Below are 27,268 nucleotides of genomic sequence, written 5' to 3'. Positions count from 1 at the left end.
AAGAAAACCCGGAACGGACTTCTGCTTTAGCTTGTCCGCTGTTTCTCCAGCAATGTAGATTTATGCAAATTGCCGAGTTACCACGGTAACCATGGTGGTCAGTGATCATAACGTCCATAAGAGTAATTGATTATAAGGAGGAATTATTTTTTTAATTTCCTGTTTCCTGTTTTCTTTTTTATTTTCCTGTTAACTGATATCAACAGGAAATCAAATGCGAGATTGGTTAAATAACACTTTATTCTGTTATAATTTGTCCGCTGATATGTTGATGATGAAGAAAGTAGTCTCTAAGACGATGTATTGGCATAATAATTGTGTAATAAAACGATATTACAAAACGATGTAACTGATCAGCCCCTCGGGTAACGTCATACTGCGTCATCTGCATGCGACAGATTTCGACCACAAGCCGTCGGGCGAAGGGCACAAGTGGTTACATGAATCTTCAGAGTGCTTCAGATTCATTCGTGGCCCTGTTTCCTCAGGTTTTTAGTGTACGTTGCGCTCGTGCCGTGTCGCAACACTGACCGACGACCTCCTCAATCTGTTTGGTATTTAGTGTCCATGGTAACTTTACATTGAAAGAGCTGTGTTTACCCCGAGGAAGCAGGAAACGAGAGAGGCTGGTAACTCAAGAGGAAGGGAAACAAATTCGCTGTACAGCATTCATCTGACCTTCCACTTTGCTATTTCACACCTGTAACAGCTTTGATTGTTTTGTGAGTATCCCGTTTTGATAGTTTATCTAACGTTAACGATGCCTTCTAGACTGCTGTAATCTCAGCCAAAGTCACCTGCTAGTTCTGTCTACCAGTTAGTTCCCATTCTGCTTTAGCTAACTGTTTTGTCTCTTTGATGTCCATTCGCAGCAGCTCATAACAACCTTAAGATTAATGAAAAATGATCACACTCGTTTGCTTGTAGAGGTGTTTGCCAGGATGTTGAATGCAGTATTCTGTTGGCTGAAACTAATACCTACCTACACCCACTCACATATATACTGTAAGCCTGATGGTGCATGCTATTGACAGTTAGCTACATTTTTTAAACGTTTTTGACTGATAGTTAACTTACATTTTTCCAAACTGTAACTGTGCAGCCATGGATGCATCAAAGTCCTGAGCACACAGGATGGCATCGGAGGCTGCGGTCTCCACACCTGCTCCCATAACCAGTCCCGCCCAGAGGGACTACTATTGGCTTCGCTCCTTTGTTGCTGGAGGTAGGATGTGACACATTAAACTGTTAATTCAAGTAATGATATGATCTACTCAAAGTAGAATTTGACACTGGGCAGCAAGGTGGCTTAGTTGTTAGACCGTCCTTCAACCAGAGGAGGACCCAGGATCAAGCAGCCACCCTGCTGAAGTGTCCTTGAGCAACACACTGAATCCCTTTACATCCCAGCGCTTATGATACAATCTTGATATGATTTACAAAATGATGGTGATGCCTAATTGAAGCAAATTATTTTTAAGAGCCATGTAATGAAACAGTTGTCTCTTAAGACATATAGTTTTGCTCAAATATTGTTAGTTGTGTACCATTGAGTACATTTAAGTGTTTCTTTCATTTCAAACTACGGGCTCATCAAAGGAATCTGACTCTCTCTGTCTCTCTCACGGCACCGTCTTTAGATGGCTGGCTTATTTCATAAATTTAGCATGAACATGACACGAATGAACATGAAAAATATATTTAGTAATGTATCTGTTCATGCTGTGTTTGTTTTTGTTTAGGTGTAGCAGGATGCTGTGCCAAGTCCACCATCGCTCCTTTGGACAGAGTCAAGATTCTGCTTCAGGCCCAGAACCCCCACTACAATCATCTAGGTAAAATATCACTCGCTAAGCCTGCAGATGCATTCGGTGTTTGTTTTCACACACGTGTGCCACGTCACTCAAACTTCTGATCTGTCTTGCAGGAGTGTTTGCCACTCTCCGAGCCGTGCCAAAGAAAGAGGGCTATCTTGGCTTGTACAAGGGCAATGGGGCTATGATGGTTAGGATATTTCCATATGGAGCCATCCAGTTCATGGCCTTCGACAATTATAAAAAGGTACATACCTTGGAATAATATTATACAACCTAGTTTGTTAGGGAAACTGGCCAAGCAGGGTGTTTAGGGAAACATGTGCAGTGTTTATTCAACATGTGTTTGCCATAACGATCCTTTGCTAAAAACAAATCTATTGGTCTGTGCAATATTTTTTTTATTGATCAGATGAAACCCTTGACCTTTGTTTCCTCTCTACTGATGCTGATAACGTTCCCTCTGCATTACAGCTGCTAAGTAAACAGCTTGGGATCTCTGGACACATCCACCGCCTCATGGCAGGATCTATGGCAGGTCATTCATCTTTCTGACTGATAAGATTTGCCATTTAAATTGGTGCCAGCTGGATAACATTTACACACTGCCACCCTATTATGAGAGACTGAAGACTCTTTAATAGCCGTGGTGTTTCTAACATTTGCTTCCCATATAATACTATTGATTATTGGTGGAACATGCAGTGTTGTTTCTTCTCCTGAATCATAGGCTATCATTGCACTTGTCATTTCAGTGTGACTTTTTTCATCCAATCACACCAGGATGCAATACGTGTAAAGTGTAATGCAGTCAAAGATGTAAATGAATAAAGCCACATTAGACTCATAATCATTTCAGGCCAAGTGTGGACATACAGCCATGTGATCTCATAAAATCCAATCTTCAGAATCAGAGAAAATCACGCTGAAATGACGAGTGTAACCGCAGCCATAAACTGAGTTTTTATAACTCTGCTTTTGCAACGTGTTTTCAGGGATGACTGCAGTGATTTGCACCTACCCTCTGGATGTGATAAGAGCCAGACTGGCCTTCCAGGTGACAGGAGAGCACCGCTACACTGGCATCGCCAACGCCTTCCAGACCATCTACCTTAAGGTGAGCTGGAAGTGTTCAGTTTATCATAGCCAAACAAACCCAACAAAAATAGCAAACATAGCCTCTAGATTGCATGCTCGGTATTCATCGCATGCCCTTTGTAAATATTGTCTTTAAAGTGTCTAGACCTTATGTACTCTGCCCTGCTTTTTTAAGGAGGGGGGCATCCCAGGCTTCTACAGGGGACTGACCCCAACAATTATTGGCATGGCCCCTTACGCAGGTGAGTATTGAGATGGTTTCATAGATTTGTGTTGAATGAGTGCGGTCATGACCTGCAGATTGATAATAACACAAAGTTTTGGATCCAAGATGTTTCTGAGTCGCTGTGGAGGGCAACATGAGGTATTTGTCTGGCCGCTGTCACATTCGTAACCAGAATTCTCTGTCCCGCCGCTTTCATCCTCCAGGTTTCTCATTCTTCACCTTTGGCACCCTGAAGAGCCTGGGCTTGAAACACTTCCCAGAGCTGCTGGGCCGTCCGTCCTCAGACAACCCAGAGGTCCTCGTTCTGAAGACCCAAGTCAACCTGCTGTGCGGAGGCGTCGCCGGGGCCATCGCTCAGACCATATCGTAAGTGGATGGGCAGGCGGCCAGCTAGCTGCCCACTTAAGACTCTCATAAATGATGGGCTGACAACTAGATTGGTTAATTTGTGCGGCTCGGCTGGCTGGCTGGCTGGGGTGTGTTATTGATTACTTGGATTTATTGATGATTGATGTGCCACATTATTGTATGATATTGTATTTGTCCTCCAGAAGACTAAAGGTCCCATTACTGTGTCTCTTCTCTCTAGTTACCCCTTGGATGTGGCGAGGAGAAGAATGCAGTTAGGAGCCGTGCTTCCTGACTCTGAGAAATGTCTGTAAGTAACCATGATTTCCCCTCCTCAGTATTCTGTTAAACCCTGTATTCTGCTGTACATCACATGAGGCTGTGCAGTGGACATGATAAGGTGATCGTCACATTTAATTTTAGCCATTATGTGTAGGATTTGATCATAAATATATCGCTGAAGCATTTTGTTGTGATGCGTTCTAATGCTCTAAAAAAACATCATTTGAAAAAAAAAATGAATAAAACAACACTCGCCATTACAATAGCTGCACCTGTTGTGTGTTTTTATTTGGTCTGATTTGGGAGCTTTGTAGCTAAATTCTTGGAAATCTTTTCAAGTAGACTTGTAAGTGACACTTCAAAGAAAGGGGAAATGATGAGCTATAGTGGTAGAGAACAAAGCAGCTCACACAACAGAGTGCAGGTTTTGTTACAGTTTATTTGGTAATTATATATTAGAGAAAACATACACAGGTTACCTTTTAAGGGTTACAGTCATTGTTAGGCACGTGTGTATAGAGATAGATCATAGAAGTTCACTAGAGTCTGTAGCATAGCGTTGTACTGTAGTTGGACTGTAGGAGTCCTGTAATGATAAATTCTAAGATCCAATAATTAATGAAAACAAAGAATTAAGAATCTATGAGTTGCTACAGAAAGCAAGTTCATAAAAATGGGTTTCAAATACAGGTGAACCAATGCATCTGTGGTATTGCGACCAGAGCTGATCCAGTTCCCTAATACTCAGATCAGTATAAGAAAGCTGTGCTGATCCTGATACTTTAATGACATAAGCTTTGGTGCAACAAAATACTTTTCTGGTAAGAGGAAAAATGCCTGCAGTGTGGCGATTCTTTGAGCTCAGTGAAGCAAACTGGCAGCTGTGCCAGGCTGAGGTGTCTGTGGCAGTGTGCAGCGCGGAGGAGTGTGGAAACAGCTGCGTTAAGCCAGCCACAGACATCCAGAATAATACCAGCAGTGAGGCCACTCTGCCGTCAGAACGAGAGTCAAATTTGTCTTTGTCACTAATTTAGTAAGGCTGTCATAAATACATGCTGTTAACAAGAACAACTGTATTTTCATTCACCACAGATGAATGGAAATGCAGTTACTATGAATTTGTATAACCCTAAAACAGTGCGTAATTTGATCAAATGAATAAATAGTTGATGTACTGTGTACCACTAGTTTGGTTTAGTTTAAGATTAATTCCTGTTATTTTCCTAGTTTTTGCCATCCTGACAATTGATTGTGTGCAGCATTTTCGACACTTCACTGTAGAGTGTTTAGTTCCTACACTTTTCCGGGAGCGCTGCAGCATTATGGTTATTTTTGCATGCCTGAATTAAATCTTGGTCATTTTTTTTTTTTTTCTTTTAAGTCTAACATTCCTTTTCTTGTTGTTGTACCTGAACAGAACGCTGACCAAGACCCTGAAGTATGTGTACCATAAGTATGGGGTGAAGAAAGGACTGTACCGGGGCCTGTCCCTCAACTACATCCGCTGTGTCCCCTCACAGGCCGTGGCCTTCACCACCTATGAGTTCATGAAGCAGTTCCTCCACCTGAACTAGCTTTTTTTTTTTTTTTTTTTTTTGTGTGTCTACTCTCCTAGTCTGCGCCTGGGCCAGTGTGCTCCAAGTCATTAAGCAGATTGAGATAAATGCTTCCTTCATAAAGTGAACTGAGGCTCACTTACTACGTCTTAGTCCCTTCAGTCTGAGCGTTGCCTTCTCTTGTGGTCACTAAAGGTGCACTCATGACTTCTGTCAGAGGTAATGATGCAAGAGGACAGTGGACAGTGAGGCGCTGTGCCCGTGCCGAAGCCTTGTCCAACTGTCCTAAATCCATGCACTCTTAGCTCCTGCTTTTGTGACTCGCCACCTCTTAGAGATGATTTTCTCAACCGCCCAACATGTGGCTCGGATTTGGGCAACTCCTTAACAACTAATCCCCATGGATACAGCAGACAGTGGCATCGTTGGTCTGGCTTGGCTGGATGGCTTGGGGCAATGATATGGCTCCCTAACGATGTTGTTGGCAACTCAGTCACATAGCAAACACACTGAGCAACATGCTTTCACTAATCTCTTCTCCGTCTCTTTACCTACCTGACTCAAGTGATTTTAAACTGGATATCAAACACATTTTTTTCTGTCTGTCAGTTTCTCTCAAAAGAAGGGAACTCAGGCATGTACATTTGTTTTAATAGTATGTCTGGAACACTGTTAAGTTCTACAGTCACGTGCATTTTCTTCATAGTTCATCATATTTTCTTGTTGCAGAGTTACTGATGAAACATTTGATAGATGTGCTTCATAGCTTCTTAGGCTATTGTTTAAAGGTTGCTGGAATTTCACAGAAGTCCAGTGATCTGCAGTGTTTTGTCTATTCCGGGCTTAGTGTGTCTTTAAGTTTTATGATGCAGGTTTGGGGTCCAACGCCTTTTAGACAAGTGGCTGTTTGTGCGTCATTTTCATTGCCTTCGTCTTCTACGCCAATCTTATATCAGTATACAGAATCTACTCTCTGCTTTTATAGGTCTTTATAACGACGCAGTGGCCGAGTGGCACTTGATTTCAGCTTAAGCCAGCTTGCCATTTTGTTGCCAAACCTTGAATGGAGCAGTGACTGTATGGGTTTTCAGTTGCTGAAACTTTTTATTTTTATTTTATTATTTGGTTTTTTTTTTGTGGTCGATCGTGTTCGCTTGAGAAGTGAGGGAAAGATGAGCTGTGATATAGGAGAGGAACACTGTAACTTCAACATAAGGGTGGTGAAGACCCTCCTCATGCACATTAGTGGATGTGCACTCAGATGTTGTTTTAGTCTGTAGCTTTATATGTACATCCATGCTCTGCTATGATCAGAGAGGAGTTTTGATGTTTTTGTGAGTTGGTGAGATCTCAAGTAGTGCTCGCATTGTAAGATGCTCTGAATTTTGCAAGTTTAAAATGTCTGAGAGATTCGTTTGGTGGAAAGGATTCAGGAAAAATGTGCACTTGCAAACTGTTGCTTTGGTTTTTTTTTATTTATTGACTTAGCTACCTGTTGCCACTGGGTGGCAGCATTGAATATGTATTGTTTACCATCAGAGCTAGACACAACTCCATACAGTACGCAGGTTTCATACGTTTCATACATTGTATGTAACAAATACTCGAGAGATTGTCAACAGTCTCCTCTTTTGGTTAAGGAAAGGAAGTGGTCAGGTGGTGAGTTTCATACATGCAGTGTTTTTAACCCAGTTCAACCACAGTCTTCAACTGTTGGCCGCTGAACGGCCTCGCTGGAGCAATCGATTGGTCAAGTGCCTTGCCCCAGGACATCTAGACATTAATTACTGAATGACGGAAAAGTGTTATTCAATCACTTTTGATCAGAAGTCCACTATAGGCCTTTAGGCTGCCACTGATGTTAGAGTGGGCCTTGTTGGTTTGTCTAAGCATCCTCCTCTCTTCATCCGCTTCCCTTCTTCTGCCTTTGATTTCATACCTCACTGGAGTGGTTACTGTGTTTTACTTGATTACTTAATTTCTTCATCTATTCAGTAGATGCCACCTGGCCAATTTTTAGACCATTGCACATGAAGTAGAGGAAATTGCAGAAGAGCATAATGAGCAAAAAATGTTGAGATGTGAAAACATAATTGTAGTCATTTTTCCTTTTTGATACAACTGACTGACTGAATGGAAATAACTAATTGGACAGTACAGAACAACTCAAAATGCATGTGCACACACAAAACATGACATTTCAAAACATTTTAGTGTTTGATGTTGGATTGTGATTTGTTTTTCTCTAAAATGTGTTCTCCAGTAATTTAAAATCCCCTGTTCTCTCCAATAGGCCCTCTGCCTTGTGTGAGGGCATCGCTGCCTGTCTGGCTCAGTAAAGGTTTATAAAACTGAACATATAATTCTTCCAAATGACCTCCATTCCTGAAAGGTGCAGGCAAATAAGGCTCTTCTGTGTAACATTAATTGTCAAATGTTTGTAATGATGAATGCATTGCAATATTCAACTGCCTGCTGGGGCTTCACAGTATAATCACATACTCCAACTGCTGATAAGTGGCAGTTGCCATTTGATAAACAAAATATAGTTTTCAGCAACATAGCATTTCTCCACTGAAAGATTCATGCACAGTGCCAAGACTTCTGTCCCATGAGATCATGTTTACCAACATTTCTCCTTCTAATGGCTCATGTCAAAGCCTGTCATGTAGCTTACATTCATACTGTTCTCTTGATTTAATCCAAATACGGGATCTTTCACTATTATTTCTGTGAAACCTTTTTTTTTGTTCCACAAATTCTGCTGTCAAATCTTCAAGAACAAACCAGGTCTGTTCCTGCTGCTGGCTGTGACCGATAATTATGTAAGACGAGGGATATTCAGATATGTATATATATATATGATTTAAATGTATGTAATAGTAAGCTGTGGTACTTTATCGGGAAGGGAAGTTTGGGATGTGACTGAAGGGGAAATCATGAGAGCTAATGTAGTTATGAGAACTGCTGAACAAAGAAAATGCCTTTTTTATGTTTGTCAGTTTTATTTTCCCTCTTTGTACATTTTCAGTTTCGTCTGCCATGCTTTTATAGGCAACGTCTGAACATGAATTACATTAAATGTCACCCTCTTGTCTGAGTCGATACCAAGCTTCATCTGTTATTAGTCATCAAAGGTAAACTTGTGTGTATTCCTGTCCTGTTAGACTGGTGCAGCACCCGCCATTTCCTCCTCTGCCCCCCTCTGACTGGGCAACAAGGGAAGCAGCTGACTGATGTGGGATCATCTTGACTGACAACTGATCTTAGATCAATAAACAAAGAGTTTTAATTAATAAAACGGCACATAGACATCTTGAGAAAAAAATCATTACCTTAAATTCAACATTTAATATGTCTGTAGATGTTATCTTTTTGCCAGCCAATGACTTCAGTTAAAGAGGACCATAACTTGTTTCAGTTGTGTATGATCATCCATTTGTTTTTCAAATGGTGGATATCTTGTTTTGAAACCAAATTTTTCAAATAGAGACAGGTTAACTCCATTTCCCACTTTGAGTTCCACACACACTCACACACACTGTTGATCATATAGTTTCAACTCTGGCCAGCAAAACAACGGAGGGACTCTACCTTGTATTTGCATTTATTTTGTTGGAACTAGAATACACTACCTGTTGTTGTCCGATATCGCCTCCTGATTTGACTGGTAAATGTGATGAAACATACTTTCCCATGTGGCGTGTATTGTAGGTGTATTGTATTTCCAGGTCACCCGTGAATATATTACTTCATTAAATACAGTCAGAGAGCCCGATGTAAAACAGTCAGGCGTTCTCTGGTTCTTTCCCATGTCAGTCATAATACCGGAATTCATTCCATTATGCTTTTATCAAGTTTATCACTCCTATTGTTTGCAGAAAAAAGAAAATGTATTCGATATCAGTTCATGAGAATATGACACCTTTTCCCATGCCCAGGTGTCTCTGTTTTGGGGAAATCATATTGATAGGAAATCCAGATAGGACAGGACAGGACAGAGACGTGTTGTATGTGTAACAATGTTGTATTCTGACCTAAATCATAGTGTGGGAGTGGAGGCCATTCACATATTACTGAGCAGTGAGGTTTGATTGGCCTCCTGCACCCAACCCCCCCCCCCCGCTTGGTTACACATTTTCATGGTGTTTGCAGTGCAGCACAAAAGGGTGTTGGTGAAAGAGAGGTGGAGAGATTAGGAAAGTGAGGAGAAGTGTACAACAGTGAGAGAAGTGCAGCTGAGTGAGACGACCACAGCAACAGGCCAGAGTGCGTCTTAATGTTTGAGCAATAAGGGAAAACTTTCTTTTGGTCCGTCTTTGGTGGGCAAAGCTGTCAGCGGGTTGTGGTGCAGTTGCTTTGCTGCAGATCTCTCCATCTCCTGAGGGCGTTTGGGCAGCCAGACTCCTCTCCATCCCGCACCATGCCGTCCTACACGGTGACTATTGCCACAGGGAGCCAGTGGTTCGCCGGGACAGACGACTACATCTATATAACACTGGTGGGCACCGAGCAGTGCAGCGAGAGAACGCTGCTGGACAAACCTCTGTACAATGACTTTGAGAGGGGGGCGGTAAGTTACTTTATCATCCTATAGAGCTGTGATGAGAAGTCTGTGTGTCTTGATACACTGCAATTCTACCTTTTGATGAAATGAAGGATCAACAGAAATAAACACTGTGTGTATTGAGGTTGCATATTGATTGTGAATAAAAAAAAAGAGGAAGAACTCAGGTCTGGGGCTGTGGAGTTGCAACTCAAAAATTAATTCTATTATAAATTGAAGAGTTTTATTCAAAATCCTCGCCACATGGAGTCTACTCTTACAAAATGATTCCTGGCAGGAAAGTAAAGCACATTGTGAATTCATATTTAAGATATTATCTATCTTAAGGTCTTTGCTTAAAAAAATGTAATTTCTTTCATTTGGGATCTTCTGTAATTTTGAATGATCAATTTCAGATGGCAGGTTTTTCCCCCATACAGTGGTTTGGAATCATGAAACTTTTCAATATTTTAGAAATTGTTGACTAGTTAGAGAGTTGAAATCTTTCTGTCACTTGTAGGGAGCAAAGGAAACAGTAAAATTATACTTGGCAAGTTAAACTGCTGCCTGCAGTCTATTCTGCAATGATCAAATAGTCACTATCACAGATAGACTAAAATACATCAAAATGTTGTTTTTCTTTTGTTTGTTTTTTTTTACAAATATTCCTTCAATATAAAAGTTTAATATCAAAGATAAGTATCAAAATAAATTACAAAATGTACTGGGCTTCCTGTATTTGATGCAGGAAGTGTTTTAAATTAAAACACATTATTGAAATAAAGAGGGTACTTCCTCTTTATTTCTACACAACAAATGAAACAAATGAAACAAATGAGTCCTGTCCCATTTTGTCTTGTGCAAAGTTACAAATAGCCTACAGTACAGGCAAAAAATGAGATGAGATCAATAAGCTAACTAAAGTGTGTTTTGTTACAATATATGATGCGAAATAGCCTCGCCTCATACTTGCTCAGCTTTGTTTTTCAGGTTTTGATCCCATCTGACGGGGATCATACTAGACTTAGAACACTACAGCTACTGAATACTAAACTGAGTATAAAAACCAGGTTCAGAAAACAAAAACTCATTTTTACAGTACATACTCTTTGGTCACTGACTGACTGCAGGTGGACTCGTACGATGTGACTGTGGGGGAGCACCTGGGTGAGATTGTGCTGGTGAAGATTGAGAAGAAGAAGTACTGGGTGCAGGATGACTGGTACTGCAGGTACATCACAGTCAAGACCCCAACTGGAGACTATGTGGAGTTCCCCTGCTTCCGCTGGCTGGTGGACGACAAGGAAGTGGTGCTGCGGGACGGACGAGGTAGTCATCAATTCATTCATTTGTTTGCCCAACTGACTGTCACTCTCTTCCTTTTCATCCGTCAACCTGAATGTATTTCTTTCTGTGTTTTTGGCCACATACTAATGACAATAAGCGTTTTCTCCATTTAGGTCTGCTGTGGCAAAAAAAACAAAAAAACAAGTTAGCCTACAGCCAGGATTTGCACCAAATCCCCACAAACAAACAAATCCCATTAATCACTTTGTCTAACAGTTGTATCTATTTTAGCACGCCTGCCTCAGGATGATAAGACCAGACTGGTCAAACAGCACAGGCAAAAAGAGCTGGAAACGAGACGAAAAACTTACAGGCAAGAAGTTCACTTTGCACAAATTCTGACCATATTTATACACTATCTTGCACGCATTCGCATATTTATTACAGATAATATAGGTGAAGATGTTGCAAATACTACAGGCTACCAGTTGTAGCAACAGTTTTGTAATTCGATAGTGATGCTGAACATGGTAACGACTGACCCTGCTGTCCTTTATAGATGGAAAGAGTGGCAACCAGGCATCCCTATGAGTATAGATGCTAACAGACACAAGGATTTGCCCCGGGACATCCAGTTTGACAGTGAGAAGGGAGTGGACTTCGTACTGAACTACAGCAAGGCGTATGTACTCCCTTTAACACCCTGCCAGCTATGGTGAAGTGTGAACTTTGTGTCACTGGTGCCTCTGAGTTCACAACACAGAGTGAGAAGACTATGAGGCTTGAAGCTCACAAGTCTTTTTCAGTGTAAAGCTATCCTGGAGCCATCTGCAGGTCCTGAGGTCCAGCCTAATGAAATGTTTCTATTTTTTCTAGTCAGGAGTACCTGGAATACAGGGGCGTCATTGTGTCACTATCACCAGGGACATTTGCATGTGTGCCTCATGCGGGCCTGTGGGCTGGCACATTAATAGAGGAACAAGGCAGAATGCGAGAGTGCAGCCGCTGTCCCAGGATGTTTCATTACGGCTGCTTGTCACATCGCTCCTATCATTTTCTTCAACAGTTTGTCATTTCTGCATTTTCGTCATCTTTTCAGAACTAGAGAGAGAAAATGCAGAAATGACAAGCTGTTGAAGCAAATGATATAGATCTATGGTAATATCCAACCAGCGTTTCAGAAGTGTTGCAATGTTGCATCTTTGTGGACTTGACTTGTTTTTTAATGCTATGGATGATTGAAATATTGCTCTGGAATACATCAGATTTCAGATGCTTTGACCTTGTGACTGATGTGAATGTGGTAGTGGTAATGATGGTGATGCTTATAATAATGATGATGATGATGATGATGATGATGATGATGATCCCCCCCAGAATAGAGAACCTATTTGTGAACCAGTTCATGCACATGTTCCAGTCCTCCTGGAGTGATTTTGCCGATTTTGAGAGGATCTTTGTCAGAATCAAAAACACAATCTCAGGTCAGCCTCAGCTCTGAATATTACATATGTTATGTTATGTTATGTTATGTTATGTTATGTTATGTTATGTTATGTTATGTTATGTTATGTTATGTTATGTTATGTTATGTTATGTTATGATCTTCCAGAGTATGTGATGCAGCACTGGAAGGAGGACTTCATGTTTGGCTACCAGTACCTGAATGGTTGCAACCCAGTAGTGATCCAGAAGTGCACCAAACTTCCAGACAAGTTCCCTGTCACTCATGAGATGGTTGCTGTCTGCCTGGAGCGAGAGCTGACTCTGGAGCAGGAAATAGAGGTAGAAATAGTCATCTTTGTGTTTTGTCTCTTCATTTTGCTTTTTCTGAGTTTCTCTATCTCCTTCCTTTTCTCTTTATGAGGGAAAAGGATTGAAGGTCAGCTTTATTTCGAGCTATTTTCAGCACTTTTTGCACATGCTATCTCAAGTGTTTGGTCAGATTAAGATTATATTCACTGAAGAAATCATTTGTAGTGTGCAGTCAATTGTCTCGATGTCTTTCTCCCATTGTATCATGGAGTAATTAGTGGGAGAACAGCACGATTTGTCAGTCACACAATGGTCAGCTGCCTTCAGAGGAAAAGAAAGAAGTAGATATCCCTCCCCCTCTCTCTCTCTCACACACACACACACACACACACACACACACACACACATACTCATGTAAAACACTGTTGTGCCTCCAGGCAGGCAACATCTACATAGCAGACTACGAGGTGTTAGATGGCATCAGTGCTAACTGCACAGACCCGTGCACCCTGCAGTACCTGGCAGCTCCGATCTGTCTTCTCTACAAGAACGCTCAGAACAAGATCCTGCCTCTGGCCATACAGGTACAGTGGGAATGTCGAGCAGCAGCGGCTGTGTGTCACACCATTATTTTCTGGGCAAAAAAAATTTAACTCTTTTGAATTGACATTTCAGTGCTCATCCCTCTCTCTTCCCGCTGTGTGCACTTCGTCTTGATTGTTTTCTCCCTCCTTCTCCCTGCTTCTCGTCCTCTGTCTTCTCTCCTCCAGCTGGGGCAGACTCCAGGTGAGGACAACCCCATCTTCCTGCCCTCTGATGGACAGTATGACTGGCTGCTGGCTAAGATCTGGGTCCGCTCCGCCGACTTCCAGCAGCACCAGACCGTCACACATCTGCTCAAGACGCATCTGATGACAGAGGTCTTTGGCATCGCCATGTACAGGCAGCTTCCCGCTGTTCACCCTGTATATAAGGTAATACTGTGGTTTACTGGTTGAGAAGTTGCTTGGTTAGTTGGTTGGTTGGTTGACTGGTTGGTTGGTTGATTGATTGGTTAATGTGCTTTTTCCCAGCTACTTATTCCACACATTCGCTTCACCATCGCTATCAACACCAAGGCCAGAGAGCAGCTCATCTGTGAGTGTGGCATCTTTGACAAGGTGAGTTTGTGTAAGTATAGAAGAGCAATATAGAGACAGGGAGATAGAAGGAGAGTGAGAGAGAGAGAGACTGATTGAGTAGATTGTTTTTGTTGAATTTCGATGAGAGAGGAAGAGAGATGAGAGATAGGAAGAGAGAGAGAAAAACAGAGTGGGAAGAAGGGGGGTGGAGTAAAAAGCACAGGATCATAGCGGGAGAAAGTCCCAAGAAGAGTCCAACAAAGCAGAGTTAACACACTAATCTTTGTTATACCTCCAATACATTTATAGGCCACCTTACTCACAGCATGACATCACTATAAACTGATGCTGCAGACAAAGTGAAAATCAACTATGTGCTGTCCAGTCTATATTTTTCTGACTCACAGTTCATTGAAGCTTTTTTAACTTCAAGATGCACATACCGAGGGCTTGGAGCCAAAGGGGCGTAAGTGCGTTATAGTAGATTTTACAGGAGAGCCAAAACAAATTTTGATCAAACTTGGATCAGCTGCTGTTACCACATACTAAGCACAATATTTTAACTTTTTGTGTTATCAGATTGAGCATTACTATAAAAACAATACTGCTACAGTTTAAGTTGAATTATATTTGTTAACTTTTTTAAAAATGGCAAAAGAGTGAAATACGCCTTTTTGGCGTTTTGCTTGGTGTCAAAAGGGGGTTTTGCTAGGTGTCAAAAGGGCGTAAGTGCAGTTACGCCCTTTTGGCAGCAAACAAAACCCTACTTTTACTGTTACGGCTTTCAGTTTTTGTTTAATTAAAACTTATGGGTCATGATTTCAGTTGTGTCCTTTTGGCACTGAAAAGATCTCACTGAGACTTTTCAATTGATATATAATACTCATATTCGCCCAAAATCGCACTTACGCCCCTTTGGCTCCAAGCCCTCGATACATTCAATAATGAACACCTAACCATATGTATGGGAAAAAAGAGGAGAGAAAAGCGCATCTTTAAGATTAACAAAAAGAGAAAAAAAGACACCAAGGGTATCTTCTCTTCGATATTCATATCTTTATATGGGCACAGTCAGATTGTGCTGCCCTTCATGCACCCTAGGTACCTCTATGCATTATGTATTTGCCCTATTTAAATGTGTATTTCTCCATCATGCCCTTCATACCAAAAGAAACTCATTCATATGCTGCCACTTTACCAAGTTCTGTGAACCAATGTTGAAAAGAAGCCCTCCCCTTGCATCTACGCCAGCCCTCATGACTATGTGTCTCTGGTCTGAATCCAGTTTGAGAGACAACAGTGGGTCACTTTCAGATATTGGCAGAGTTTGAGGTTTGCACCAGAAATCTCTTTAATGCACCCTGATCTATCTAATCCTGATTTAGGAGGCACAGTGCATGAACAAGAGTCTCTACAGAACCTGGATATCTCATTGTCTTCAAGGTCCAATCTAATATTGATAATGGTGGTTTAAAACCTTTAAGTGGATGAATCTGATTGTAATACTCCTTGACATTCTTTCGTTGTTCCGCCAAATATGGTCCCATTTTTTCTCAGTGATTAAAATATTAAGATGCTTCTACCAGGCAACCTTTACTGCATTTAACATTTTGATTGATTGATGAAAGATCATTAAATAGTGATGTGAGGCCTCATGGCCCATGCTAACAATATTTATTAATGTTTATGATGATAGTAAATTTGACTGTTGTGTTGTGCACCCATAATGTTACATAAGAGGTGTCTTAATTATCCTTACTGCCAGAAATATAGTCTTATACTACTCTATCGAAGGACTTTAGTGTAATCCCCATCATGTAGCTCTTTGAGCGTTAGGACTCCTTTATTAATCCAATCTTTCGATTAGAAGGGGACTTTGCCTGTCCATTGTTTGGGGTTCAACCAAATACTTCATTCAGAGTTAGGATATGGGTTTAATTTAAATATCTGAGATACTTTCCTCCATATCAACTGGAGATGAGATATAAAAGGGTGGGCTTGTAGCTCAAGTGACCGTCTACTTGACAAACAAGCGGAGGGGGACAAAGGGAAAGCAGTCTATCATCTGTCTCACAGCTGGTGGCAGTGGCCAGTCTGCTATTTGTCTGACACAAAAAGACTAGTGATAAAACAAAAGCATAGAAAGTCCAAAGCTCCCATTCTCTGCTGGGATCTGCAGACCTGCGAGACACATCCTGGGACAGAGGAAGTCTCTGTCATCTTTGTTATCCTGTCAAATTGTTTGAAGTCCTTACTAGGAATGTTATTAGGGAGAGTCTGGAGCAGGTAGTTTGACTTCATTTTGTTATTAACTAATTGCTCGAGGGACATGAAGGGAATCAGACGAGGTTAATTAATAGACTGCAGTTGCCTGACAGAAGGGCAGTGTGACATCTGTTCTGACGTTAATGACCTTGATGTCTCCTCCTCCAACAAATAAAGCCCTCATTAGCTGGAGGCATAATGAGTGAAGTGTGTGATTATGATGCAGCTGTATCTTCTTCTTCTCCCTCCTCAACCAGGCCAACGCAACAGGTGGCGGTGGTCATGTGCAGCTGATTCAGAAGGCGGTGAAGTCGCTGACGTTCAGGTCCATGTGCTTCCCTGATGGCATTAAGGCCCGCGGAGTGGACATCAAGGAGGAGCTGCCCACCTACTTCTACAGAGACGACGGCAACAGGGTGTGGGAGGCCACCAAGAGGTGGGCAGCTCTCTAAGTGTGTATATACAGCAGAGGTGGAAAAAGTACTCAAATCCTTTACTAAAAAGTAGAAAACACCAGTAAACAACAGTAAAAGTAGCAAAACCAATACATAATGGAAAAATACTTCATTAAAAGTAAAAGTTCTGTATTCAAAATGTACTTAAGTAAAATGTAGAGAGTAGAGTTAGAGTAGAGTAGAGTTTAAACTCTAACAGTGCAACATATTTTATGAGCTCATAGTATGTTTTGCATGTAAAACCTTATTCTGCAAAGTAACTAGTAACTACAGCCATCAGATAAATGTAGTGGAGTAAAAAAATACAATATTTCCCTCTGAAATGTAGTGAAGTAAAAGTATGAAGTCTCACAAAATGGAAATACTCAAGTAAAATGCCAGTACCTCAAAATTGTCGAGTCTCAAAAAGGTACAGTACTTGAGTAAATGTACTTAGTTACTTTCCACCTCTGATATACAGTATGCGTGAGTGTGTGTGAGTGTTAGTGCGTGTTTGAGAGAGAGAGAAAACATCAATGACAAAGACCTAGAGTGCAACAAGAGATGTGAGGGACCAATTCCACCCACACACACACACACACACACACACACACACACACACACACACTGCTCTCCCCAGTGTGAGTGTGAGAGAGAGTATGAGAGAACATGAAAGGGGGAGAAGTTATTCCATGTTGTATTCCCTCTGTGTAACTGGCATCCTTGTGTCTCTTTCTCTTGCAGTTTTGCGTCTGATGTGGTGCGTATCTACTACAGCAGCGACGAGATGGTACAGGGAGACGAAGAGATCCAGGCCTTTGTTAAAGATGTGTGTAGCTTCGGTATGCAGGACTTCGATCACTGTGGTGGGTACACATGGCAGAAATCCTTTCAAAGTACCTATAGTATCCAATCATAAAAAAAAGCAACAACACAATGGCCTAACCAACCTGTAAACTTTTTTCAAGGAGAGTCGCAGCTCGCTCTCCTTCAATATTTTATTAGATTGGGATAGTGCAGCGAAGACAGGAACGATAGGGAACAGATGTGTGTAGCAGAGCAGATTCAAACCCATTCAGTCATAGTAGATGGACGGCTTGAAAGTGAAGACGGGAAGTAACAATGGTGTGACTGACTGAAGCCAGTTTAAAATACGTTTCCTGCATTTCACCATTACCTGTCTGTATGCATTGTGCAAGCATCCTTTACACATAAACCTTGCAAAAGAGTCAGTTTTCACAAGCTTCATCTGCCCGCACTCTCTGCACAGAGTTTCCCAAGTCGGTGAAATCACGCGAGGAGCTCACAGAGTACCTGACTGTTGTCATCTTCACTGCCTCGGCCCAGCATGCGGCTGTCAACTTTGGACAGGTGGGTTATAGACAAGAGGGGACTTGCCATTCAACATTTATATTACGACTGATTTACAATTACAGCATGTCAGCTCTGTAGTGATGGATAAATTGTTTCAGATTGGCTGGATTGCATTCTCCACATGTCCGACTGTCAGTAAGGCTTTTTATTTCAGGAAACAGTGTGTGTGCATGTGTGTGTGCGTGTGTGTGTGTGTTCATATGCACGTATGAGCTCATCCCCCCCCCCCCCCCCCCCTGTTCTTTGTGTCCGTTCCAGTATGACTGGTGTTCCTGGATCCCCAACGCCCCGTCCACCATGCGGAAGCCCCCTCCCACGCAGAAAGGGGTGGCAGATGTGAAGCTGATCATCGAGAGCCTCCCTGACCGCGGACGCTCCAGCTGGCACCTGGGGGCCGTCTGGGCCCTCAGCCAGTACCAGGAGAATGAGGTGCAGAGAGGCCACTCCATATCCGAATACACACGCGATCATCCATACACACACACACACACACCCAAATACAGACCGGGTACTGTCTTAAGGAGCAGCCAATGCAATCACAATTTTGATACAAACTACGCAATTCCGATATCCCAGGAAGCTTTTCCCTACTCGAACATGTGGTTTCCTCCTCGTCTCAGTCGGCGTTTCTCCCTTGTTCTTCCTCCCTCAGCTGTACCTGGGCATGTACCCCGATGAGCACTTTATAGAGAAGCCAGTGAAGGAGGCCATGGAGACGTTCAGGAAGCAGCTGGCAGAGATAACCAGCACCATCAAGAGGAGGAACGAGGGAAAGAAGCTGCCGTACTACAACATGTCTCCTGATATGATCCCCAACAGCGTCGCTGTGTGAGGAAGAGGAGCAGCCATCAAAAACCTTCTCAAGGGGGGATTACCATGTCTCTACTTACTAGAAGTTCCTCCATTGCTCTTATTTTTGATTTGTCCAAAAAATGCTAATATATAATATTTGACACCTATTCCTTTATCATGTGTGATAATTAGTTTTTTGCTTCTATATATTTAAATGCATCTGTGCTGACAAAAAGCTACAATGCTTATCCTTGTCTTTGCTTTAAGAGTGGCGTTACGACAAAAAATTACAGTTCGGATGAGCATTGGTGAAATATGAATGCATGCAGTTGCCAAATAAAACATGTTTTCATTTATAACTGCAGTATGTCATTTTTTACTCTCTCCATTCTCCTTGAGAGAGCAACGCAGATGAAGTCAGCCACCATCAATAATAAAAGCACACTTAGCTGCTACATAAATGATAATATTGATGCAGTATGGTGTTTTGTAATGATGCTGCTGTGGATGACAAATCCTGTCGTGATAACACTGTAGTCAAGAACACATAAGTCACTTCATGTACAGTGAAGCAATAAGTCACCGGAATCACAAAGATGTAAAAGTTTACTTAATTTTTATTTGGTTGTTTTTTTAAATTCTACATACTTTGTTCAAACATGGGAAATTAAATCGAAAACACATCAATATTTCTTTTAAAAACATAAGTACTTTTACCAAATTCTTTACAGTTACTATTCCAAATTAAATTCACAGACAAACATGTGGAATGATATCATAAGACAGGGGAACAGTCATATATGTTCAAGTCCAGTCAGTAGTAAACAACTGTAGCTTTATGCAAGTCACACTTTTCCCAGACATGAAAAATTTTGAATGATAGGTTGTAATCAGAAAGTGTTCAGGTTTTTGTTCAGCCCAACTAAGCCTAGAATCCACATGCTGAATGATTGAGAGTAACTCCTCAGTCGATGTCCTGCTCCGTGGGACTGTAACAATGAAGAAATCAACCCAGAGTGACAGAAATACAAAGGAAGAAAATAAGAGGGCAAAGCTGCTCTCAGGGAGGACAGCATCTGATTGTGAAAGTGTCCTCATGTGGCCGTGATCTAAAACAGGTATGGCATCAAAACTTCTGTCTTGTCTCAGTTCATTAAAGGAGCCAGCTCCTATGAATAGAAAAAAAAAGAAAAAAAGAAAAGCTAAATCTACAGTTCATCTCTAATCTTCCATCTCAAGAAAACCATTGTATATAAATCAGGTCTATTCTTCTGTCTTATTTCATGTCGTCTATATCTGGATAACATGAAATAATGAAATTTGATGCAGTGGTTAAACGTCCAGACTCTTTTACAGCAAAGAACTAGACAAGCAATTCAGAAAGGGAGAGAGATGACAGGCAGCCAAGCTTTTAATAATACTATTGTGTTCATGACAAAAATATGTGCAAAACAGAGAAAGTAAAACTGCTTTTCTGAAAATTACAATGACTAATGCCTGGGAAGAAATTTAAAGTGTAAGTTGCATAAAATTACTATTGAAAGGGGTCTTTTAATGAACAAATTGTGTTCTGTTTTCTTTTAAAAATAAACTCAAAATTAAGAAATAATCATCATATACCCAGAGGACGCCCTGGACATTAAACACCAGTAAATGACTATAGAATAGAACAACAACAAAAGGGTAATTGCACTTTTTATCTGTCTAATTGCACAGAGCCTCGTGGGGATTGAAGTTTCGGAGAAGCTTCTCATTACTAGGTCTTAATCCAACTTGATTCTCGACACACAACAACTCCCTCGGCTCATATTATGTCTTAAAATTATATTAAACTCCAGATCCCAAGTCACCGTGGGGCATTTACAGAAATATATAGTATGCAATTTTGCTAAACAAAACGCTGATTTCATTTATTACTGCCGCTGAGCAGTAATTGTCGGGTATGCTGGACCACTGTTGTTCATGGACAGTATACTGGTATCAAAGACAGTTTTTAAAAATGTGTGTTGCTGGAATGGCTGTGAGGCTCAACATGAGCCTGGCATTGCTGTGCTCCCACATACACAAAAGCACTTACAACAGACTGTAAGCCCAAAACACATCGCCCTGAGAAATCCACTGCTCCCCATCTCAGACTGCACTTTCAGCGTCTGACCAGTAGGTGGCGATCCAGTCAGTGCGTCAATTGCACCTGCAGCATTGACTCATGATGCGTATCTCTCACAGGCAACAAACCTATGTTTTGCATTGCTTTTATTGCAAACATAAGACAATAAATGGTTTGTCAGTTTAATGAGGAATACGTTTGATCTACTGTGGAAACCCTACGTATGTTAAACTGATTTAAAAATCATCTTAAATACTGAAATAATGCACTGACAATATTAAAGCTGACCACATACTGTTACTCCGCTTCATTTGAGGGATGGAGAAAAGTAAGAGGTGTGAACTGAAGTTGAAAAATTTGTCAGATCAAAACCACATAAGGCCAGATATGAGTAGAACGCTCTTCAGTCAAATCAACAGTGAGAGGCAACGTGCCGGCTGCCTTGTGATGAACCAGTTTAATACCAAAATGGATATCCTTCCCCATGTGACAGTCTGGCATGAAACGAGACACTTTCAGTGCAACGGAGACTTTTGGCTCGACTGAAAGACGCATACCGGGTTATGGTGCGATGCGTCATCATGTCCAAATATCAGATGTCTGTCTCATACCTGAGACTGTGTGTTGAAGTGTGTGCCAACATAACTAGACAGATACACATGTGCTGAACCTGCTCACCCTAACCTGCATCAGAGTAAAACTTCGTCCACAGCTTATTTTGAGCAGGGTCTTTGTGTATCATTTCAGAGTAAACAGCCCGAGCCCGCGGTTACAGCCTGACTGTGTTTATCAGCATTGGCGGTTTCCATTGTGAACGGGTCTTGCTGAGAGAAGAAGTCATCAGGATCAGCATGCGCTGCCTGAGGGAGCAATGAGAGCGCAGACCAGACAGGCAGCTGTGGATTTCCCAAGGCATATCCCATGATTAAGCAAACAAATTAACATATTAAAAACTGCACATGGAATATCACACCGTAAGTACTGTGTCATTCGCACGATAGAAAAAACATGATCGATGCTTTTTATGTCCAAAAGGTCTCAATGTGATCTCATGACATGGAAATTATCTAGCAATTTCCCGTGACCAGTAAAAAATGTTTTTTTTTTGTTTTTTTAAAAAGTTTACATTCTCAAAGCCTTCAGAAAGTTCACGGTGGGGGGATAAAGTCGTGTGGCTGGAGTTTCCATTATCTGAATGCTGCATTAAGAGCTAGGAGCCCAAGCCAAACAGAAGCAATCACATGTCATGTTTAGTACTGACTTTTTCCATTCTGACTGAAAACTGCAATGAATATTTCAGTAGGATTCCATTATTTTCCTGATTCCTCTTTTGTCATCCAGGGGAGGGTGTGTACATCTGTCTGCATGTGCGTATGAGGGACAGCAATGTCAAATATAAAACAAATCCACATTTGTTTGAGTGCGTTCTCCCCCATGTACAACATATACGACTCGGTTCATATTACAGAAAAGAAGGAGATAGAGGAAGGGGGGGGATTGGTGGGAACTAAAAAAAAAAGTGCTTCGATGCATGTTCAGATCAAGACCTGGTCGGATCCAGACCAGCGCGGAGCTGACAGAGCTGTTGGGGCGGTAAATACGGGCGGACTCCCAGACCACAGCAGCAGAGATGGCAGTAGCTGGAATGTTCCAGAGATCCGCTGTACGGCGCTACATACTGATCCACGGTAGTTTAGCCCACGACTCACAGGAGGTAAAACGAACAAAACTAACAAACCGACAAGCAAACAAACCACGCAACAGAAACATTTAGACCTCCGGAGCCGATTGTGAGTCCGTTTGTCTCAGTCCTGCTCTCCCAGAGGTGTATACTTGTGTGTGTGTGTGTGTGTGTTTGTGTGTGTAGGGTGGTATGCTCCAGGCCTCTTCAGAGATTTAAGGATGTCAGTAAAGATAGTCCGGTCCTGGGGGGGGGGGGGGGGGGGGGGGGGGGGGATGAGGGGAGAGTGCATTGAGAGAGGAATACGGGGTCTGGAAGCGGGAATGTGGACAAAGGACATAGTAGACGATCTCCATAGGTAGTCAAAGTCGACTGTCTCTGTCTGACGGGGGAGTTTAGGGAATCTTTCAGGGACAGAGGGTCAGTCTGGGATCACAGGAGGGGGGTTCGGGTCGTCGTTCCTCAGTCATGGAGCATTTCCACGACTACTACTGTTCACTGTTACGTCGACTGCGTGTGCGTGTGTGTGTGTGTATGTGTAGGAGAACCTATGGCGTGGACTGAGGGGGGTTGGTGGTCAGACATGAAGCACCTCCATACTGTAGTCCTCTGTCTCTGTGTACTGGGAGGAGTTTGTGTCCGACTGGGTGGGGGCCAGAGTCTCCTTGTTCTCCAGACTGGGCTCCATGAGCGGCGGCTTCTCCAGCACCAGCTTTTTACACGTGTCTGGCCGGTTCTGGACGTATATGACCCGGTTGTAAGCCTTGAGTCTCCTCCATAGCTGGATGTAGACTTTACACTGCACGTACATGAACACCAGTCCGCCCGTGAAGCCGATGGCCACCACCACCAGCTTGGTCCAGAAAGGCCATTCCAGGATCCCTGGGGGACGGGACAGAGAAGCACAGAGGGGGAGGGGGGGACAAAACGTGTGCGCATGTCAAAACACAGCCCAAACAATAACCACAGAATAATATGATGTGTCTACAGTCTATAGTACATGTACAACACATTTATTCAAGTACAGAGGATCAAAAGGTGAAACTGCAAGCACAGAAACAGAAGTAAGGAGAAGAATGGCTCAGTAGACTGCTGCTACTTTCATAGCTTTTTCAGTCAATCATTCATCAGTTCAACCTTGAGCTACAGTATGGTTTAGGTTTGTAAGAAAGAAGGAATGAGGCTGGGGGAAATCTATCATACAATGTAACATACATATTGTATGGAAGACAAATGGACAGGATATCATTACATTGTATGCAATTCTCTAAGGGGCAAGCTAATGGTAAGCGGTGTCTGCATTTCTGCAGTTTAAAAAACTTTGAAGCATGGGGTCACTTATAAGTGGTACATGTGTATCAAGCTAAAGCATCATCCAGGCAGCACAAAAGGTAAGACGAGGTCATCCAACACAAAAAGATAAGAGGCACTTGGAGCAACATAAAGGGATCTTCAAATGAAAAAACACAAAAATCAAAAGCCTTCCCTCTTTGAAACACAAAGCCCACCTGCAGCCAAAGAAACGTATCGTGTTGGCTATTATGTTGGCTCTCGCTCAGTTGGAGACATGAACACAGGACAGGGCCACGTTTGAGGGCTACTGAATCCTACCCTTGATGATAAAATAAGTAAGAATGAGGCACTCCTCCAATTCAATGACGGCTATTCTTTCCATTCAAGAAAATTCTCCAAAAAGAGCTCCAGTACCTGCTGTATAATTGGACTTCGCTCCACGCTGCCTTTTTCTCTTATACAAAAACTGTGAATGCATGTGTGACTACATGCACCTGCTTTTGAATTGATTGAACCTTGCAAATAATGTACACTGAATATTCTCAGGCAGCATGGCAAATGCATATTCTTTGGTACTTTAGCATAAAAGATTCATTGATGACTGTGATGGAAAGGATGGGAATTCTTTTAATCAACAAAATATGAACTATGCTTATACAGCACAGTGTTACCATGTACTTTACACCTGACTTCATGAGGCCAGTTGAATGTTTCACGAGTCATTAAGAAACAGTGAGTGCGTTTTTGGTTTAATCAAAACCAGCAAATAAATTACAGCGTGTTCCTCTACTTTCTGTATTTATTAGATCAGAACATTCAGTAAGGTGTAATTATAATCAGCCTTTAAGGATCAAGTAGTAGTATTTTTATCCTACAAATCAAATTTAAATCAAGTGAGAAAAGGGAAGGAAAAGGGTACAGAGTATAGTTGGAAAAGAACTGGATACACCTGACAGAAAGGCGCACAGGGAATGACACAATTTAAAGGTTAAAGGTTCAAAGGTGAAAAGTTTACCTGGGATTCTTCCGGCTGCATGAGTAAAGAGAGTGTAAGTATCATGTATTACCAAAGACAGACAGACAGACTGGTAGATAGAAAAAGGCAAAATGTAGAAATTGAATGTGAGGCACACATATTACGGTTTCACACTGTATGATGCAATTCAGCATGCAAAGACAACATTCAATCTGCTTCAAAAATTCACACAGACTGAAAATCCCCACATCAATCGAACACATTTCAGTACGTATTAGATCTAACTCTGCTGTAATCCTCGTGAGCAACTTGAAAGGAAAAAAAAAACAAAAAAAACGGTGACTTCATGCAACTTGGCAGCGGACAAAGAGGACTGGTGAGGAAGTATTTGGCATCACCATGGTGATTGAACCTGACGGGCCTTAGGGACTCTAACAAGTCTGAATCATCAGGTTGGGCAAACCAGACACAGCCTGCTCCTCCATCTGCACGCCGTCTCATAAGCACCGAATACGCCAGAGACGAATGACTGGCAGCAGACGCACTGTCAGCGGACGCTACAATAACTCAAGATTAAAACCGCCTCCTCCATTTGTTTTCTTATTTTCTGTTACCAGCTTGGTCGCTGGTAACCCATACACTGAAATACATGCAGGCACACAGACACACACCCTTTTACTTCTATCCTTATGAGGACCTTCAACTGACTACATTCATCCCCTAACGCCAACTATGATCAAACCTTCAAGGTTAACGCTTACCCTAACCTATACAAAGTCCTAATCCAACCTTAAACCCAAGTTCTAACCCTAAACTAACCTTAGCCTTATCCCTCACACTAATTTAAACCTAATACTTATTCTAATCTTAATACTAATCCCAAATCCTAAACCTAATCTAGAAGAAGTGAGAAGTGAGAAGTGAGAAGTGACCAAAGTGACCTTAAAAATATCCTCACTCCGAAGGTCTAAAGCTCAAGCTGGACTTCACAAGGATGGAAGTACAAGAACACACATACACACACACACACACACACACACACACAAAAACAAGTGTCTCTAACTTCAGTCATCTCCCAGTAAACTCAGTACCCAGTACACATTTGCTCTGAAAGCCACTTTCAGACAGTTCTACTCCATTCTAAGTGAACACTTCACACAGCTCACACTCGATACCCACACCTTTCAAGTAACACTACAATTATACAAGATAGACCTGCCATTAAAAATTACAGATGAATGACTTCAAGGATGTTGAAGATTGTGGATGAATGGGTGACGATACAGCGCATTATGATGGACGAACCAGACACCACAACACTACGTCTAACGCTGACAGTTTATGCTTAAATGTGTGTGTGTGCACGCATATATGTGTACATGTTTCCATATGTGTGTGTGTGTGTGAGCCTGTGCTGACCTTGTTTGATTTCCTCCGCCGTCCTGTCGATGAGTACATAGAGGGACCAAACCACGCAGGTGATGGCGATGACATGGAAGGTGACCGAACACATGATCTTCCTTCTCTCGCTCGCCGTCATCTGTAGCTTCTCCCACTGCGGCAGAGAGGGAGAGAGAGGGAGAGAGGGAGAGAGAGAGGGAGAGAAGAAAGGAATGACATTTGAGGAGGTTAAACAGGCACGGAGACTGCGTTTACACACACAAGTGGAAGCGTGGACGCAAACACACACACGCACACAAACAAACAAACATTTAAGGCAATTAAACTGTTGGCTGATTCATGGGCGAAGACTACCAGGCTCTCTTGGCCATTTTCTGGAGCAAGTGTGAGCTAAATATTTGATGCCGAGCATTCAGCTGCTGTGATCTAGACCCAACGCTACACAGCGTTTCTTGGCAGCGGGAGGAAGATAGAGAGAAGGGAAAGTGACATGCAGCGCCCATCACACAGGCCCAGGTGCCCTGCTGCCTGCCAGCCATGCCAGTTCGCTCGACATGGCACCCCGTCTGTCTCTGGCTGAATTATACATCATCTGGGAGTGAGCCCAGGAGTACAAGGAACACACACACACACACACATGCACACTCACACACAGCCAGCAACATCAGACAGATCAGTTCAGACTGTGAATAAGCTGTATGTGCTCTCCCACCCCGACATACAGAGTCCAAAGTCATTACTCACTCATTCAGTGAGTAAAGAAATAACTGGGGCCGGGTGATCGAGCCATGATTGCAGGGTCAGTTTGGTGGGAGTGAGCGGTACAATAACGCTGAGATGCTCATTCCAACCAAGCATCCTTTGATAATCACTTCATACCGAGACGGAGATTCTCATCTCATCTCCCAATTT

At 42.2% G+C, this 27,268-nt stretch overlaps 3 protein-coding genes across 6 annotated transcripts in view; 2 read left to right on the top strand and 1 right to left on the bottom strand.

The window, feature by feature from the left end:
* Positions 1 to 424: 424 nt before the first annotated feature.
* Positions 425 to 8,592, top strand: slc25a16 (solute carrier family 25 member 16). The gene is made up of 10 exons (XM_071914162.2): positions 425 to 722; positions 1,103 to 1,225; positions 1,743 to 1,835; positions 1,928 to 2,061; positions 2,289 to 2,352; positions 2,810 to 2,931; positions 3,088 to 3,154; positions 3,342 to 3,504; positions 3,728 to 3,796; positions 5,186 to 8,592. The coding sequence occupies exons 2-10, from the start codon at positions 1,135 to 1,137 to the stop codon at positions 5,340 to 5,342; spliced, it is 960 nt and encodes a 319-aa protein (XP_071770263.2). The 5' UTR covers positions 425 to 722; positions 1,103 to 1,134; the 3' UTR covers positions 5,343 to 8,592.
* A 948-nt stretch (positions 8,593 to 9,540) lies between these two features.
* On the top strand, positions 9,541 to 19,236 carry alox5a (arachidonate 5-lipoxygenase a). The gene is made up of 14 exons (XM_071914145.1): positions 9,541 to 9,897; positions 11,001 to 11,199; positions 11,449 to 11,530; positions 11,717 to 11,839; positions 12,535 to 12,641; positions 12,770 to 12,942; positions 13,350 to 13,496; positions 13,683 to 13,886; positions 13,986 to 14,072; positions 16,556 to 16,734; positions 17,477 to 17,598; positions 18,003 to 18,103; positions 18,365 to 18,535; positions 18,759 to 19,236. The coding sequence occupies exons 1-14, from the start codon at positions 9,748 to 9,750 to the stop codon at positions 18,936 to 18,938; spliced, it is 2,025 nt and encodes a 674-aa protein (XP_071770246.1). The 5' UTR covers positions 9,541 to 9,747; the 3' UTR covers positions 18,939 to 19,236.
* Positions 19,237 to 19,497: 261 nt separating this feature from the next.
* marchf8 (membrane-associated ring finger (C3HC4) 8) overlaps positions 19,498 to 27,268 on the bottom strand; it is a 78,048-nt gene continuing 70,277 nt past the window's right edge. For 3 of the 4 annotated variants that reach the window (XM_071914172.2, XM_071914173.2, XM_071914175.2), the window contains 3 exons: positions 26,375 to 26,510; positions 24,995 to 25,009; positions 19,498 to 23,568 (listed from right to left, as the gene is read on the bottom strand). In XM_071914172.2, coding sequence (XP_071770273.1) covers positions 23,264 to 23,568; positions 24,995 to 25,009; positions 26,375 to 26,510 — 456 coding nt within the window. In that variant the 3' untranslated portion in view covers positions 19,498 to 23,263. The remainder of the gene's footprint in view (positions 23,569 to 24,994; positions 25,010 to 26,374; positions 26,511 to 27,268) is intronic. The other variant, XM_071914174.2, reaches the window with a different exon arrangement.

Source organism: Centroberyx gerrardi, chromosome 15, assembly GCF_048128805.1.
Source record: "Centroberyx gerrardi isolate f3 chromosome 15, fCenGer3.hap1.cur.20231027, whole genome shotgun sequence".
NCBI classification, from domain to species: domain Eukaryota; kingdom Metazoa; phylum Chordata; class Actinopteri; order Beryciformes; family Berycidae; genus Centroberyx; species Centroberyx gerrardi.
Note: the sequence above shows the minus strand (reverse complement) of the source record. Positions and strands in the feature narration are given on the sequence as shown.